This window comes from Nannobrachium achirus, assembly GCF_963921795.1.
Source record: "Nannobrachium achirus genome assembly, chromosome: 3".
Classification (NCBI taxonomy): domain Eukaryota; kingdom Metazoa; phylum Chordata; class Actinopteri; order Myctophiformes; family Myctophidae; genus Nannobrachium; species Nannobrachium achirus.
Genome location: NC_137812.1, coordinates 64678509 through 64696237, shown reverse-complemented (window position 1 = coordinate 64696237; position 17729 = coordinate 64678509). Strand labels below are relative to the sequence as shown.

The following is a 17729-nucleotide window of genomic DNA, read 5'->3' as shown; positions in this document are numbered from 1 at the left end:
ATGTTTCAGGTGTTGTCATGCTTGTCCCTGCTCCAAGACACATTTGTTTCATTACACACAGACCTAATCAAAATGGGCTAGTCTGTTCTCTAATCCCTTTCTTAATTAGTTTACACAACATTATTAAGTGGCTCAATCAGGGTGGGCTGTTGATCACTGGCGTCTTGCTTTGGAGATGTCAGATGTTATTGGCAGGGTTTGTAAGCTACAGATCACAAGCATCGCCCTGGATTAGCCAGTCTGAGCTGCTTTTCTTGTCAGCCTGTCTTCCAGTGTTGCTGCAGCTTATGACAACCGTTTTGTCACTTGTGTGAACTGTAGGTTAATGCTTACCAAATGAGACCCAAACATTTAGGCCTACTTTAAAGGAGTAGTTCACCCCCAAAATGATTACTCATGCCATAGAGACTTGAGTTAAATAATATTTGTTTTGTATTTGTCACATTCCTAAGACAAAAATGTGATTAAAGTAAATTTACCCCCATTGATTCCGGATGGGGACCCAAATGCATGGCACTGGATGGGGAAACCATCAGGGTAAATTTACTAGGTCTATAATCAAAATGTGATTATGTTTCTGAGCCAGACATTTAATGTCTGGCTCAGAAACAGACAAAAACCAAAAAATATTATTGAACTCAGGTCTACATGGCGTGATTAATTTATTGGAAAAAAGAAAAAAAAAGTCATTTTGGGGGTGAACTACTCCTAGCCAAATGCCAATGTTCGAATAGCTATCACACAGGAGCTGTCCAGTCCTGTCCCAAAAAATTAGCCTATATTGTGTGTGGCTTTGCAAGGGAGCGCTGCTCCCACATTGAATCCGTTATGTGCATTTCTACTGTAACATTTTATTCTGAATTCATAATTAGTAATAGGTCTAGGAGGTAGGAATTAATATGTGAATGGTGAACTCACTGTAGTATTTTGAAGAACGCCCCCCAGTGACGCCACTAGATGGGGGAGTACCCCCGTCACTCCTCATCGTGCCCCATGTGGCTTCTGATGAAATCGACGCGCCGTGCGTAACCAAACCCTCCTCCTCCTCCTTGTATAATAATCCACTTGCACAACCTCGGCAAGGCGGCGCGCGCTTCTCTCTAGTCTCCTCTGTCCGAACAAGGTGAAACAACCTGAATAATTTCCGTCGGAGAGTGCGATCGCAACGGAAGGCAGGGACACACGCACAGCACACCACCTCCTTTCAAAGATCACACAATCACGTGGAGACGTTTCACCTTGAATGACCTATTGCAGGACACCTTTGCAGGAGCAGTGGAGCAGGCTGACCGCCCGGCGCTTTAAAACGAAGTCACACTTTTGGCATTGCAGCCCCGGTTTATGAGCAGCAGAGCCCCTCGGTTTGGCAGCAGCACAGCAGACGTCTGGCACGACGATCGTAGACCAGCTGACTTGGAAAAGCTGCAATATTTTTCCACTGTGGCTGCATCGAGAGGATTCCTAAGAAGAGGGGGGTTGTATGTTGTATGGACAGTTGACAGGCGACACTTTAGAGCCACTGCCTAACTGCGCACCGTGTCACACAGCCTAGGGACGCTTCAGTTCCCAGGATCTATTAGTTTTATGCAACGCTGAAGTTATTATTCGGGAAGGCGATCACATGATGTACACAATCACTAGAGGTCCCAGTAAACTTGCTACACAACGGAGGACAGGTGAGCAATACAGCATTCCAAATAATAATACATCGATAATTGGGAGAACTATGTGCTTTGACATTATAGTGGCTCATCACAATTCACAAGATATTGCTAAACTGGACTAATAGGCTGATCCACTGTATTATCTTTGGAATTGTCTCACTATAGGGCCCACACAACAAATTGAGAGTAAAAACAAGGACTTGAAGCTCAACCAGACGTCTTGGTTAACGTCAAAGTAAGTAAAAACATTTTTGCAAATTTTATATAGGAGAGTATTAGGTCCAGGACTATATAGGACATTAAGGTAGCTATAGCTACAGCGCAAAGCATGTGCCAAAAAAAATCCAAAAAATGCACAGCACATGTGCTCAGCCCCAGTGTAGCCTGCCCTACAACCTTTGCCTACAACTTGTTACTGATATAATTCATGTCGCACGGCCCGACAGTGAGGTGCTACATCATTTAAATATCAGTGACAAGTTGAGAATCGAGAGATCGTGTAGCAAGTGTGTCGTATATAGGTCTATATTAGCCTGTTTAGCCAATAGTTGAAATCAATGACTTGTAACCACTAACCAGAGACAGTATCGTCCATAACTATGACCTTGCAAAGGTTATAGCTTGCCTGTCGTCTGATGATCGCTACCTGTGTGTGTGTCAGTGTGTTTACGTGTCAGTTGTCATCGAAGCAGGTGACAACCGTGACATGCAGTGACACTGTGACAGTGACCGCCCGGCGGTTGTCCTCCTTGTTTAGGGCACTGCTGCTGCTTGTCAACAGCAATAAGGAGTGCGCAGATGATCGCGAGGCGACTCGACTAGCCTGTGCTTATCTTACACAGAAAAAGAAGCACGTCTGTAACTCTCTGTCAGCCAATAATGCTTTCAATTTCGTCCCGTTTAAGCTCTGCGTTTTCTATGTTGCCTATTCAAATGATGACATTTCCAGAATTGCTGTTTATTTTTTGTGTCGCTTTAAATTGAAAAGACATTAATTAGCATAGGCTACTTTGGTAAAACAAACATTAGCCTAAACACATGTCATGGGCTTTAGCCTACATTAAAGCTGCAAGAATCCATAAATTGAACTTGAACGTCCTATATAATAAGATGATGATTCATTCAACCCTGGGTCTCCCGAAATCTACCAAGACGGAATCCCCTCTTGTCTGGGAGAGATATTGCATTTCGTGAGGCTTGTTGTCAACCAGTAGGTGTCCTACTTCTACCTGACACATTCTCAGTAGAAGAGCAGGTAGTCCACCTCCAACCACTGCAGATGTACTACCGTAACTATATTGTGTTAATATTGCCTGCTCTACCATATTGTACCAGGTTTACTGATACTTTGTATCAGTACATACCTGTACTGATACAAAGTGTAGCCCCCTCCCCCCAACCATGCACAAAATACATTATAATTTTTCAGTTGATAGAGTGAGAGCAGATCAATGAACATCTGGAATCTATGGTTCTACTGGAATATTGACAGAAAAGTAAAAATATGATATTGGCCTGTAGTGCATGAATATTCAATTATAAAACTAACAATATACCATCAAGAGACAGAGAAACGCACACCCCTGTCTGCATAATAACACAGACATGCACACATATGCAGTAAAACCTGAGTTATTTTACTCTGAATCTACAAATATGACCAAATAGACCGTTGGGTAACTTGAGTTTGTATGAATGTACCATTCTCAGAGTTAGAAGTTGATGAAACACTGATAATCTTACTGTGTACCGTACATACACCCATGCACACACTCCCACAGACAGATATACATGTACACATTCATGTGATATGGAAGTTTAACTTTAATAAGAGACACGTGTGACAGATATCTACACATTCATGTGATAATATGGAAGTTTAATTAACTAATAAGAGACACGTGTGCCTCATTTGGGGATCCGCAGTATGCATAAATATCCACATTATCCAATCCAGGAATAAGAAAATCAATTTAGCAACTCCTGCTTTCACATTTGTTGGCACATGGCCTATCCACCTTTTGATTCAATTAATGCTCACACTGTTGTGTCTGTGAACTTTCCAGCTCTCCGCCCCCTAAGATAGTGTTCAACCGTCTCAACGGGAAGCGCTACAACGCAGCAGCAACACCAAAGTCAGAGGGCTCCGCCGAAGGCTTCACTCCTGCCCATGAAGAGAACGTCAGATTTGTCTCTGAAGGTGAGGGCCACAGTGACGGGATGTTAATGTTTGATTTACTCTACAAGTGGGAGTGAATTCATCTGTGTGTACTGTGTACTAGGCTAGGAGGGCATTCATCAACAGCGAGGTCAGACCTCAGCATCGGGCACAGAGCAGTATCTCTGGAGCGCTAGGGTTCAGTGTCTTGATCAAGGACGCTTCTGCAAAATGGACTGAAGAGTAATATTGTCACTAAAACATAATATAATACTGTTGATGAACATAGATTATTATCTGGACATTCGTCCTCCGAGTTTGGATAACGAGAGAAACCAAGGTTGACAGGCAATCATTTATTTGGTATCCCTCCTCCTCGGTCATGGCTGTTGGCCCACAGGGAGCCTTATTGGTTGGCCTTGAGCAACTAGGAATGGCGGGTTAATGGTGTAGATCACTCTATTGATGATTCCAAAGACCCCTCCCAGTAAACAAGGGGAATTACTCTATTGTACTGTATTTAAAAACATTTTGTCAACATACAAGTAGTATACATGTTTTTGGTGATATACTATGGCTTTTTCCCATCTGTTTTTCTACATGATGGCAACAGTATAGCCTACTATGACTTTTTGCGACCGTCAGGTCACAAGTTACTATCAAAACCTTTACAGGCTGTCTGTTCGTTACGTCACACTTTTGGCCCTACTCTTATCTCCGGCACCGTTGCACCTATCCATGCCAAACTTTGCACACACACTCCTTGGCTGGCAAACCACAACCCCGCCCCTCATTTCTCACATGCCCCTCTTATAGCGCCACCATTGATTGATTGAAGAATGTATTAGAAGTTTGCAATAGAAAAAAGTAGTTTCATATGTACTTGAGGTTGCTTTTTGCATGTGACCACCTGAGAGTCGCTTAACTCCCGATTAGGGAGTCTTACTGTTATATATATACTTAATATACTTTTATAACATAATGTAGTATGAATGTTTTATGTAACTTTAATCCTCCATTAGCTTTAATGGCATGACTCTGAGAGAGGCTGAGCCAACTAAAAGAGGGTCTGTCCGTCTGTGTGTTTGTACAGAGCTAATCTCATAAACTGCTGGACCGATCAGCACCAAAAGTCTTGTGCACACACTGTCACAAGGCAAACGTACAAACATAGAATCCCACTAATGATTGTTCACATATCGTCTGTCGGGTGTTAACCTCATTATGTCCAAATTTGTTACTCTTCAGTATTCAAATAAAAGAAAATGGCAAGAGTAGCGGATGTACAAGCTTGAAACGCGTCGCTTAGTGCTGTGCTTGGACCTTGCGGATCTGCCTTAAGCCATCTATAAGGAATTGAGTGTTGGTCGAATTGGGCTGAAAGTTACCAAATTTGTAGTTATACATCACAGAACCATCACAGGTGACTGTTGTCAGAGACTGGCCACGCCGTTATTAGACCCAGTCTTGTATATCTCAAGTATGGCATATTAGCATTTTGTGACCACCCCTCCCCCTCCAAGGTCCCCTGACCCCACTTTTAGAACATAATATAGCAGAGAGCTTTTCAATTTGTTTTGCTCCAAAAACCTACCGTACATGCATTCAGCTACAGACTCCTTTCTGCTTGTCTTTTGATGCTTTTTTCTTTAACTCTGTCCTCTGCATGGACATGTACCGTGTGCTTTCAAAACTTGCGTTGGCTTGTAGCGCGTGGGATTTAACACCGCCGTTGTCACTGCTCGCTTAGTCACCATTGGCTGCCTTCTCCTGTGTGTGCTCTGCGTCTCATTGTGTTTCTTCTTTTCAAATCTTTTTTATTAAAGCACAGTATCACATTGAGGCAGGTACATACATAAACAGTGATGACACCTCAAGTCCCATTCCCATCACAATAATCATTGGTACAAAATAGTACAAGATCTGAGGCCATCACGGTACGTATAAGTTCAGTATAAAAATAAGAAAAACTCTGCCAAAAAAGGATAATAAAAGAAAACATTTTCTCCCTTCATATTCCCAATTTAGTGTTAACTCATTGTGTTTCTTTACTTACTGTATGTACTCTTGGAGATGCTTGATAAGCAGTGTGATAATGTTTCTATGTACAGCAGGTCATTTGGTCTGAGCAGGAACATGTCAGGTTTATGTTATTGGGCGTGTGCGTCACTTCGTCTGACGCTTTGATACACATCCAGGCTCAGAGAGCATTGGCGCCTATATTTTTAGTAATTAATTTACCTGCCTGAAATGCTAAATTTTTGACTGGGTGCTTGACAGCTGCCTCATGTACACAAGTATGTGTGTGCGTGCGTGTGTGTGTGTGTGTGGGCTGGGTGCGCTTGAGCCTTAGATTTCTTTATATTGGATATATTTATATACTGTACCGCTGTTGTTTTTATATTATGTGCTGCCTTCTTTTAAATGGACCCACAGGTCTGAAATAAATATTACACTGTATATAATGCCACGGCCGCTGGAGAAATACACAGAAGACATAGGTATTTTTTTCTGAACAACAGGATTTAGACCAGTACATGGTCACTCACTATCATGGTCAGTATGATGTCAGAATCATGGTCAGTATCACGGTCTGTATTGTCAGTTACAGGTCAGTATCGTGATCAGTTTTATATGGGCAAAGTTTCCCTTTGAAGGGCCTGAGCTACAGTTTTGTCTGTTCTTATCAAAGTTTGGTTGCAGGTTTGCCAATTCAAGAGGGACAAAGTTTGAGTATTCTCCTTGAACATTGCTACAAATGCGTCCTTTTAAAACACACCATCGTTCTCTATTTTCCTCTGTCAGCTGGCCATCCTCAAACACCCATCGTAATATTCATTTTGCTCATCTACAAACCTCTTCTTGGTGTGTCGCTCCCTCCTACAACATGTTGCTTACAACAGCCGTTCTGCTCACCATGTTCTGTTGCAAGTTCCCAAAACAAATACCACGTTGTGTCTGTCGTCATTCTGGTCTGCTGCCAGTGTAACATTGCAAAACATGCGCTGACCTTGAAGAGTGTGACCGGAAACTTAACCTGGGACCTTTGTTTCTCAGATGGTCTCTCTGCCCATCCAGCTATGGCACACGCAAACAACTACAGTGAAGGCTGCATAGGCTCCAGCCAAGGGCATTACGTTATGAATAAGGTTACTTTAACTGGGTTTGACTCCACTGCAGTTATACTGGTAGTTATTCTGGTATCCTTAATTGACTGATTGGATGTAGGCTTATTACCTTATGGTACCTCCACTGTAAGGCATTTATTGTATGCATTGTCTTCTGTACCTGTACATCCATCCCATTGTTTGTGTGTGTGTATGCAGCGTGGCAGGAAGTGGAGCAGAGCCTGGGAGATGGTGCTGGGGTCCGTGGGGAGCCAGCGCCTGGCCAAGGGGCTGTTCAGTATGCAGAGAAGACCCCCAGCCCTGTGATGAAGAGTAAGTTGTGTACACAAGTCAACACTAACGCCCGTCTCTCTCTCTGTAGAACAATGATTATTTTCCTTTTCATTTATCATTGCTGTAGGCCTAACGTTGTTCTTACAATCTTCCAATTGTTAAAATGTGTAGCCTATACACAAATCTACCGGTATGCTTGATCTGTATTGAGAATTTGAGAAAGTATTCGACTGGGGATGAGATAGACGGCGAATTCTGATTTACTCACATCTCCAAACTCCACTAGTGCTGCTAGATTTTTTTTGCAACTCAGAAATAGGACGGTGAATACATGAGGAAACAACCTGTTCATTAACCACATAATCATTAACCCTAGCGTCCCCATTCTGGGATTGTAATAATAGGCACACATTCCACGAATAGGCGAAATAGGTGTCCAACAATTGCAGATCTATAAGCTCATAACGCTCTGCCTTGTGTGATTACACCTGTGTTTGTGGCGGGAGGCTCTCTCCATTCCGACATGTCGCCACTCCGAAATTGACTTCTTATTGTCGGAGTGGCGACACTCCCATAGGGGTTAGGGTTAGAGATAGGGTTAGTGTCGGAATGGAGACATGTCGGAGTGGAGCGATGCACCCATGTGTGGCATGTATAGTCTAGTGCTGCCTTTGAGCAGGCCCTATGCACAGGGCTTACTCAAGGGCATAGACAGGATCAATTTTTAGAAAATCAGAACCCCGAAGGCATTTTGCGAATATTTATTATATACAACTGTTCTAGGGGTATTAAGGGATGCTGAATCCAAATTTGCTGTATATAATGCTCAAAAATGTTCCTAAATGGCTCAAAATGGAGAAATCCAACATGGCCGCCACTGCAAGGCTGAAATCTATTTAACTCATTTAGTGCCACCCCTTTCACCACTAGAGGGCGCCCAGTGGCCAGAGAAAATCCCATAGAGATATGCTGGTATATGCAGAAGCCCTGCAGCCATGACTTGCCTGAACACTTTCCTTTGTGCATGACTGCATGTACAGGAAGAGGATGAAGTTAGCTTGAAGTTAGCTATTGGCTACCAAGCATTTTAGAAGCCTTATTTTCGTCAACTTAGCCATGATTAAACCTTGCACACCTCATGCATGGGAAAAAAACAGAGAAGAATGAGCTCTGAAAAATCCAATGCAATCCAGAGTGGATTTGTGCAGTTTGTTCACAGCTTTCAAACAAAAAAATCCGATTGGAAATCCGTTCAGGCATTCTTGAGATAATCGCCCTTATGTTTTACATGTAATGTAAACAAAAATGGCTGCCCTGTATGTTAGATGGGGTTGTATGGGGGTGGAACATGCAAAATCGCGATTGAAATCATGTTCACCAGATTTGATGGGGTCCAAAAAAAAAAAAAAAAAATTCAAAAAAATTTTTTTCAAAAAAAAAAAAAAATTTTTTTTTTTTTTTTTTTTTTTTTATATCCCGAACTTGTTCGGGATAGGCACCCTGTGATACGATCATATATCCCGAACTAATTCGGGATAGGCACTCAATGAGTTAAGTGCAAATCTTTTTGACTAAACAAGGTAGAAACTTGAACTAAATGTGTTTTTCTAGGTTAGCCTACATGGGGAATTTGAAATTCTATCCTGATTTTAGCTCAGATATGAATAATTGGCTTGAAACTTGTACATGTATAACAGAAAAGGTTCGTTATTGATGCATAATTCATCAAACAGAAACAAAAGCAGGATGAACCATGGTTTTATTCATCAAAACTCTTTTGATTTAGATTTTTCTATCAACAAGTCGTATATGCAAATTATATACGTATAGTCCTTAACACATTGGCCGCCATTTTAACATTGACTGTATGGCTCTCCTGCCATTTTGTTTAATAAAAAAATTTATATATTTTTTTTATATTGACATTTTTCCTAAATTCTGTGTTTTTTCGACCATGTCTTACAGTACCTGAAAAGAAAGAAGACAACCTCTAGTCTCACCAAAAAATAAAAAAATAAAATAAAAAGCTTTTTTTTCTATAGTTGCAGCCATCTCAAAATAGCCATTTTTGACCAAAATCCAGCTCTAATTGATAAAACTGGAGATATTGACCTTTTTGTGATCGATCGCTTTTCAAGTGGATAATTCAGTTGATATTTGTATTTATGGCGTCAGGCACTTATCAGATAAGTTTACTAGTGTAATAAGTGTAATTGTGTAATAGGGCAATAACTGGAATAGTGTAATAGGGCTGTAATAGGTCACCTCTTGCCCTTAGGGCGTCATACTGACTTCACACAAATAGAAATAAGCTTTTTACCTTTTATTCACATTCAAGTGTTTTATTTTGCACAGATCACACACACACACACACACACACACACACTTATAACTTATAACTTTATATAAGGCAAAGCCTATGTGTATAACTGTAAATATGTTCCCCATATTCAACTGTTTTATTTATTTGTGGCACTTGCTTTGGCGATGTAAACGTAGCCTATGTTTTCTCATGCCAATAACGTTCCTTTGAATTGAATCGCTCTCATGCTCTGTTGATGTGCGCAAACTGCTGGCTGGCCTCAGTGGCAGTGGCGTCAGTTCAGAAAAAGGTAAGGTATGGCAACATGACTAGACACCAGTCATGTTGCCATACCTTAGCAACAGGCACGATGAAAAGTACATTTTTATTATTTCCCCCTGTAGCCAAGGTATGGCAGCTGCATACCCCTGCCATACCCAATTGACGCCCCTGCTCAGTGGCCTCGTAGAGAACTGATAGGAATCAAGTTACTCTGCTTGTTGCTGATCCGGCCTGGGTCTATACCGGATGCGGAAACGTTTCTTGCATGCATGTGAGTGTTACATAACCGGATACAGTAGGCGGGCTTTAGAACGGAACAGACTGCAGCGATCACACACGGCCAGTGGTGATATTTCTCCAGGCGCGTTTCCTTCCTTCAGGCTGCAAGCACTTGCGCCGTTGCGCGGCGCGCCTCAAACACGCGCACATGCGCGATTGCGCGTGCACGCACGCTGCAGCATCAGCCAAGTGAGGAGGAAGAAAAGTAGTTTAGGCTTGGATGTAAACAACAACAGTAAACTTACTGACAATGACGATCGCCGTGTTTGCATTTCTTCCTCTTGGATTCCACTCGTCGCGACGCGTTGTAGATCTGCTATTTTCACTCCTTTTTTTTGTTACACCGCTGGGAGTTTGGACGCGACCCTTTCCTGAGAACTGGAATATAATACACCTAGAACTCCTCCTCCCATCAGGCTCCATGGATGCGAGGCTTTGTGTGCTTGCAGATCTGCTATTTTCACCAGTTTTGTTACATACCGATGGAAGTTATATGGACGCGACACGTTGCTTTTCTTCAGACAATGGTCGCCTGATTGAGGACTCCGCCGGGGGGGGGGGGGGGGATATTTTCTCCTCTCCACTCCCGTAGCAGGGCTTGAAGATCGGTTGGTGGTCGACTGGACCGGCCGACGGCGCTGCATCTTGTCCAGTAGGTGATTGTGTTGTTTGTAACCTCGCCTCACCAGGCTTTCTATACGTGTGTTTGTAGTGGGCTGAGGATCTGTTCCAACTGGGTGTCGGTGCTGGGCCCTGGGTACAAGGATTCACTGCGGGCCCCCCATGAATTTTCTACATAGGGGGATTTAAAAAATAGATATATACAAGCTCACAGCATGGCACCGAGTGTCGCGCTGCAAGCTTGTAGATCTGCTATTTTTCAATAGCAAAAGTATAAAATAATGAAGCCCCTTCCACCTTGGGCCCTAGTAACTCAGACTCGTCCCACTTTTCCCTTGTGACGCTCCTGCTGATCTGATCTTCGTTGTTGTCTGGCTGCCTGGGACATAATATTTTGTTGTCGAGACTTTGGGGGTTATGATGAAGCTGTGTGTTGTTGGCCAATGAGGCAGGTCATGGCTTTCCAAGTGAACATTTTACTGGATTTTGTTTGATTTGTGCAAAATGGTCTCAGATCCAGCTGCTCCGTTGTCGCTTCTGCCAGCCCCTTCACCAGGCATGTACACACATAGACATCAAAGGGGGCTTGAGCCCCTGCCCCTGAGGGCTGCATTCAATAGAATTGTCCACCAAAAGGCCCCTTTAGAAATGTCAGCCCCTGCCTCTCTAAATATTCTCTGCACATCCCTGCCCCACATCCCTTTACATGCGTGTGGCCAGTGTGCCGCTGATTGCACTCTGCGGGCTGCGCTCTGCCACGCTAAATGCATTCACTGTGGTTTATTGGGAGTTTTATTCATTTCTATTGAGATTTATACGTTATTACACTCTTGTTTTCAAACACACTTACTGTGATGAGTGATATCTTTGGTTCGTTATATGACTGAAAGCTCAAACTTTTTCACGGGCTGCAGAATAATGTAATTAAACATTACATTATATAAAAGCAAATTCTCGGGACTATCGGGCCTGGCGGGGAGCGACATTGGAATTTTCTCGTGACTATCGGGGGAGGCGGCCAATGAGTTAAAGGGCCAGTTCACCTCTGGGACAACCAGATCTTATTTTATTGTTGTTTGGGACAAGATCAACACTATCCTGAGTATTTGTTTGTGTTCGATCTGTGTTTTGAGATATTTTAGTATTTCAGCATGAATGATGATGCATTTTGCATCACATGAGTCATCATGCTGCATCATATAATGCAAAATGATGACTCATCTCAAACAGAGACTCATCATTCATTCTGAAATACTAAAATATCTCAAAACACAGATTGAACACAAAATATTACTCAGGATTGTGTTGATCGTGTCCCAAACAACAATAAAAAATCACACCCGTGTGAACTGAGCGGTGGTTCTCCCCCCCCCCCCTGTGTGTGTGTGTGTGTGTGTGTGTGTGTGTGTGTGTGTGTGTGTGTGTGTGTGTGTGTGTGTGTGTGTGTGTGTGTGTGTGTGTGTGTGTGTGTGTGTGTGTGTGTGTGTGTGTGTGTGTGTGTGTGTGGGGCCTGGACAACAGCGCCCCTCCCTTAACATGTGTGGTCAGAAAAGGTACTACACAGGCTTGAGGCTACATACAGACCCACCCACCCACAAACTAACAAACAAACATACCTACACACACGGCCACGCTATGGAGACGGTGTGACCACCGCTCAATAAGATCTGGTTGCCCCAGAGGTGAACTGGCCCTTTAATATGAAGGTAGGCTACATTAATTTAGCCTATTTGCAGTCATCAATATTTCTAGCAGATGTCATAGGTATCTTGCAGCTGCATGCATCCAATTCCACTTTTCCTGAATAGAATAGAATGGATTATAATATAATATAATAGTATTTTACCATATCAATAAAAGTAAATGTACATGGGAATACTTCTTACTGTAATCCTTACTGTGGCAGCTTATTCAGTCTTCCTCAGTGTTCCGGCAAGTGTTGAGTTTTTTGCAGTTGCATGCTTCCATACATGCCATATGACTCTTTCTGGATAGAATAGAAGAGAAGGGGATACAACGTGTATAGCCAGCACAAGTACATCAGGGTAGGGTTCATCAATCTGTCAACATCTAAGAGTCTAGAGTATGCAGTCTAGTAGGCTAGTATTCTTTAAAATTACCAAAACCCATTTGTACAATCTATTATACATACATACCTGCAGCTGCAGTGTTGGCTGAGGCACTCCTTTGTACACCCACATGAAGTGAACTCCCTGCAGGCTTTGGGCATATAGGTGGCAGAGAGAGTAGCTGTGGCACTAACTGGCCTTCCTTGATCATCCATCCCATTTCCTCCACTGGAGGAAGATTGGGGTGTGGCAGGTGAGCTTGATTCCATATAGTTGCTTTATAGTGTGCACGCATGATATGGAACCTCACAGCATCTGTGGTTGGTGGCAGAGTCTCTTGGGGGACTCTTACTCGTGCTTTGTTGCATGAATCAACATCAGGCACACCATAGATCTTACAAATGAATGTTTCTGATGTCACAATATCTTCTGTGTGTCTTCTTTCCGTGACCGCTGAACTGAGACACATTGTCACATCCAGTAAGGGCATGGAAGGCAAGGAGTGTGTCCAGTTGATCCTCAGACAGTATCCTGTGAATTTCATGCACTGGGAAAAACTTTGGGTCCTTTGATGTCCCAGCTTTCATGTAGACATAGGTACATCTGATCTGATCTTGAAGTCTCCTCCCTGAGTGCTGACCACGAGGAAGCTGATGCACGACTGATACACGATACAAGCTGATACACGACTGATCCTTTACTGTATCCATGCACCGATGGAAACAGTAGTCGTGTCAGCACGTGACACAGACGTGCTTCTACTACTGCTTGCTCACTTTGACAAAATCAGATGTACCTATGTATGAAAGCTGGGACATCAAAGGACCCAAAAATGTTCCCAGTGCATGAAATTCACAGGATACTGTCTGAGGATCAACTGGACACACTCCTTGCCTTCCATGCCCTTACTGGATGTGACAGTGTGTCTCAGTTCAGCGGCCATGGAAAGAAGACAGCCTGGCAGGTGTTCGAACACCATCACACTGATCTTGCTGGCCTTGGGAAGGGCCCTTTCAATTGTGACATCATCAGAAACATTCATTTGTAAGATCTATGGTGTGTGTGCCTGACGTTGATTCATGCAACAAAGCACAAGTAAAGTTATTCTGCAAAAGTCGTCCCCAAGAGACTCTGCCACCAACCACAGATGCTGTGAGGTTCCATATCATGCGTGCACACTATCAAGCAACTATATGGAATCAAGCTCACCTGCCACACCCCGATCTTCCTCCAGTGGAGGAAATGGGATGGATGATCAAGGAAGGCCAGTTAGTGCCACGGCTACTCTCTCTGCCACCTATATGCCCAAAGCCTGCAGGGAGTTCACTTCATGTGGGTGTACAAAGGAGTGCCTCAGCCAACGTTGCAGCTGCAGGTATGTATGTATAATAGATTGCACTAATGGGATTTGGTAATTTTAGAGAATATCAGCCTACTAGACTGCATACTCTATAGACTCTTAGATGTTGACAGATTGATGAACCCTACCCTGATGTACTTGTGCTGGCAATACACGTTGTATCCCCTTCTCTTCTATTCTATCCAGAAAGAGTCATATGGCATGTATGGAAACATGCAACTGCAAAAAACTCAACACTTGCAGGAACACTGAGGAAGACTGTGAATAAGCTGCCACAGTAGATTACAGTAAGAAGTATTCCCATGTACATTTACTTTTATTGATATGGTAAAATACTATTATATTATATTATATTATATTATAATCCATTCTATTCTATTCAGGAAAAGTGGAATTGGATGCATGCAGCTGCAAGATACCTATGCCATCTACTCGAAATATTGACTGCAAATAGGCTAAATTAATGTAGCCTAAATTAATGTAGCCTACCTTCATATTAAGGACTATATATACTTTGCATATATGACTTGTTGATAGAAACATCTAAATCAAGAGTTTTGATGAATAAAACCATGGTTCATCCTGCTTTTGTTTCTGTTTGATGAATTATGCATCAATAACGAACCTTTTCTGCTATACATGTATGAGTTTCAAGCCAATTATTCCCGTCAGATCTAAAATCAGGATAGAATTTCAAATTCCCCATGTAGGCTAACCTAGAAAAACACATTTAGTTCAAGTTTCTACCTTGTTTAGTCAAAAAGATTTGCACTTAAATAGATTTCAGCCTTGCAGTGGCAGCCATGTTGGATTTCTCAATTTTAAGCCATTTAGGAACATTTTTGAGCATTATATACAGCAAATTTGGATTCAGCATCCCTTAATACCCCTAGAACAGTTGTATATAATAAATATTCGCAAAATGCCTTCGGGACTTTATACAAGCACATTTTCAGAAATTCTGCCTTGTCTAGCAGAGGAAACTCATGCACAGGGTTTCTTTTCTCTCTCTCCTTCACCTTTGTCTTATCTGTAGATAAAATATAACTGGAAGTAATTAGTTATCTTTTAATGTCTAACTCTAGTCTGCAAACTACTCTCACCTTAGACCTACTCTAGTTGTTGATTCAACAGCCTCTTGTCATGTCTCTCAGCCAAACCTGTCTCCTACTGTTCACCTAGCAACATTTGGCAAAAATAGCTGATCTATAAGCTTAGCTTAGTTCTCAACGCGTCGCAAGGCATTCTGAGCTTATAGATCAGTTATAGATCCATCTAAATATAGAATATATTAAAGTTTTAAGAAATACATGAAACTTCTTTTAGATGGATCTGTATTCGGTGGAAAGATTTTTGGGGAGGGTAGGGTCATAGACCCCTGGGTGATCCTAGTAAAAAAATAACCAGTTAGTGTTAAAGCTACAGATGAAGCTCACTCTGAGAAATAAGTAACCCTCTTCTTTATACCCATAAACCTGTGACATCACATCATGACAATAAATATTGTAACAATGAATAAATAAGTGGATGTATGACCTAAGTGGATGTATGACCTGATACATGTATGTATGTGAGTGATCAAATAAATTAAACTAAAATTAAAACTAATTTGCCTGTTCCTTTACTGCACATGATTTAAATGAAATTCTGTCTGCCCACTGCACAGACTTCGTGCCCATCGATCTGGAGGAATGGTGGGCCCAGCGTTTCCTGGCCAACATTGCAAACCTGTCATGACTTGTGGGTGATACTTCTGCTGGGGACCAGGGGGAAGGACTAGGGGAGGCAGGGCCTGGAGGATGGCCTGCTGCGGACCACATGGAGAGTGTGGCCGTACGGACATGAGTCTGAGTCTCCAGGAGTGCAGTACGACACGCTATGGATTTGCGTGGAGCCCTGCTGTGAGTCGATGCTCTGCTGAATCGTGCTTCATCCTACTGCAGCGCGCTGGGTGTGCAACACGCTAAACCACCCCGCTCGCAACTATCGCCTGTTTATGAACTCTGACAGTGATGACTTGATGTCGCACTGCTAAGGACCGCTGGTTGGAAGATGATGATCTTGGATTTTTTTTAAAGAACCTCCCTCCTGACTCGTATGTGCTCAGCTGTAGTATGTATTTCTTGGCTGATCTTTGGATATAAAACATTTGAAAATGCAAAAAGTAAAATGTTTTTCCAAGAGCTCAGTGTGCTGAAATTTATTTTGAGACCGTTTTGGTTCATAGAGTCCAATTGGTGGTGGAAATTAACTTAAGTACTTGTGTAACAATTGAGGTACATTTTACTGGAGTATTTCCAATTTTCAATACTTAAGGCCCATTCCCACTGGGCCAGATAACAGATATCTGGAGATATTTCTCCAGATATTTTTCCATGCAAAGTGGATGGTAGATACAGATAAAAGAAAAGTCTACCACAGATATTTGCCACAGATACTTTTATCTGTGGCAAATATATTTTTTATCTGTATCTACCATCCACTTTGCATGGAAACATATCTGGAGAAATATCTCCAGATATCTGTTATCTGGCCCAGTGGGAATGGGCCTTTACTTTGGATTAATGGTACCTAAACGCTATTAAAGGGTGTTAAAAAGCACCTAATGAGATTAAAATTGCTTATGAGTAAATTGTTCAATTTTGGTTCTACTTTTATACTTTTACTCAAGTACGGTACATTTAGAATCTTTTCAATAATTTTACTAACAAACAGTATTTCTACATAGAATACATCAATACTTTAACTGAAGTAAGAGTTTGTATTAAGTCTTCCATCACTGATCAATTGTGCAATACATGCAAGTATGCAACCTTCAAAAACTAAAACCTTAACACACAATTTACAAAACAAAAATCCTTTTACTTTTGATATTGCAGGAACAATAAAACCAGCATTCAGCTATTATCTGAAACATTTAGATTGCGCAGAACCACAGTATCTGTGAAATAACAAATCGGCCTCATCGTTGTAGTAATCTTAACCCATTTAGACCTGGAAAGCATCTGTCACTTAAGATTTTAACCACTTTAAAATTATTAAATAGCAGATCTACAAGCTCATAGGGGGCCTATTCCACCGGCAAAGAACCGGTTCTTTCTCCCGCCTATGGGATGAACCAGAGGTGTGCTTTTCCACCGAGAACCGGAGTTGGTTCCGAACCGTAAAAGTTGGTTCGGAACCGGAACCACAAAATCCTTGTTTTTTCCAGTGAACCACCACCTGAACTGGGGGACAATGGCTCTGGTTCAATCTGGTGGAAACACAAGCCGGTTTGCAAGAACGAACCAAGGTTCCAAGAAAGTTGAACCGGCACTGGTTCTGGATGCACTGGTTCTGGAACTGTTTTTTTGCCGGTGGAAAAGGCCCCAAAGGCACTGGTTCCACCAGCAAAAAAACAGTTCCTTGGTACATTCTTGCGAGCCGGCTTGCGTTTCCACCAGATTGAACCATGATTGAACCAGAAGAACCAAGGATTTTGTGGTTCTCAGTGGAAAAGCTCACCTATGGTTCATCCCATAGGCGGGAGGAAGAACCAGAACCGGTTCATTGCCGGTGGAAAAGGCCCTGTTGTGCAGCACTCGGTGCAGTGC

The 17729-nt window shown here is 42.3% G+C and overlaps 1 protein-coding gene across 1 annotated transcript; it reads left to right on the top strand.

Moving 5' to 3' along the window:
* The first annotated feature begins 1118 nt into the window (after positions 1-1118).
* mcrip2 (MAPK regulated corepressor interacting protein 2) lies at positions 1119-16406 on the top strand. Its single transcript, XM_080721609.1, has 5 exons — positions 1119-1676; positions 1830-1899; positions 3731-3864; positions 7149-7262; positions 15803-16406. The coding sequence occupies exons 1-5, from the start codon at positions 1622-1624 to the stop codon at positions 15871-15873; spliced, it is 444 nt and encodes a 147-aa protein (XP_080577735.1). The 5' UTR covers positions 1119-1621; the 3' UTR covers positions 15874-16406.
* Positions 16407-17729: the final 1323 nt, after the last annotated feature.

What these genes read in the sequence shown, in the direction of transcription:
- mcrip2 (XM_080721609.1), top strand. Translation starts at nt 1,622, where the DNA reads ATGATGTACACAATCACTAGAGGTCCCAGTAAACTTGCTACACAACGG. An exon ending in ACGTCTTGGTTAACGTCAAA is followed by an intron (nt 1,900 to 3,730) that starts GTAAGTAAAAAC and finishes TGAACTTTCCAG; the next exon opens with CTCTCCGCCCCCTAAGATAG. An exon ending in CGTCAGATTTGTCTCTGAAG is followed by an intron (nt 3,865 to 7,148) that starts GTGAGGGCCACA and finishes GTGTGTATGCAG; the next exon opens with CGTGGCAGGAAGTGGAGCAG.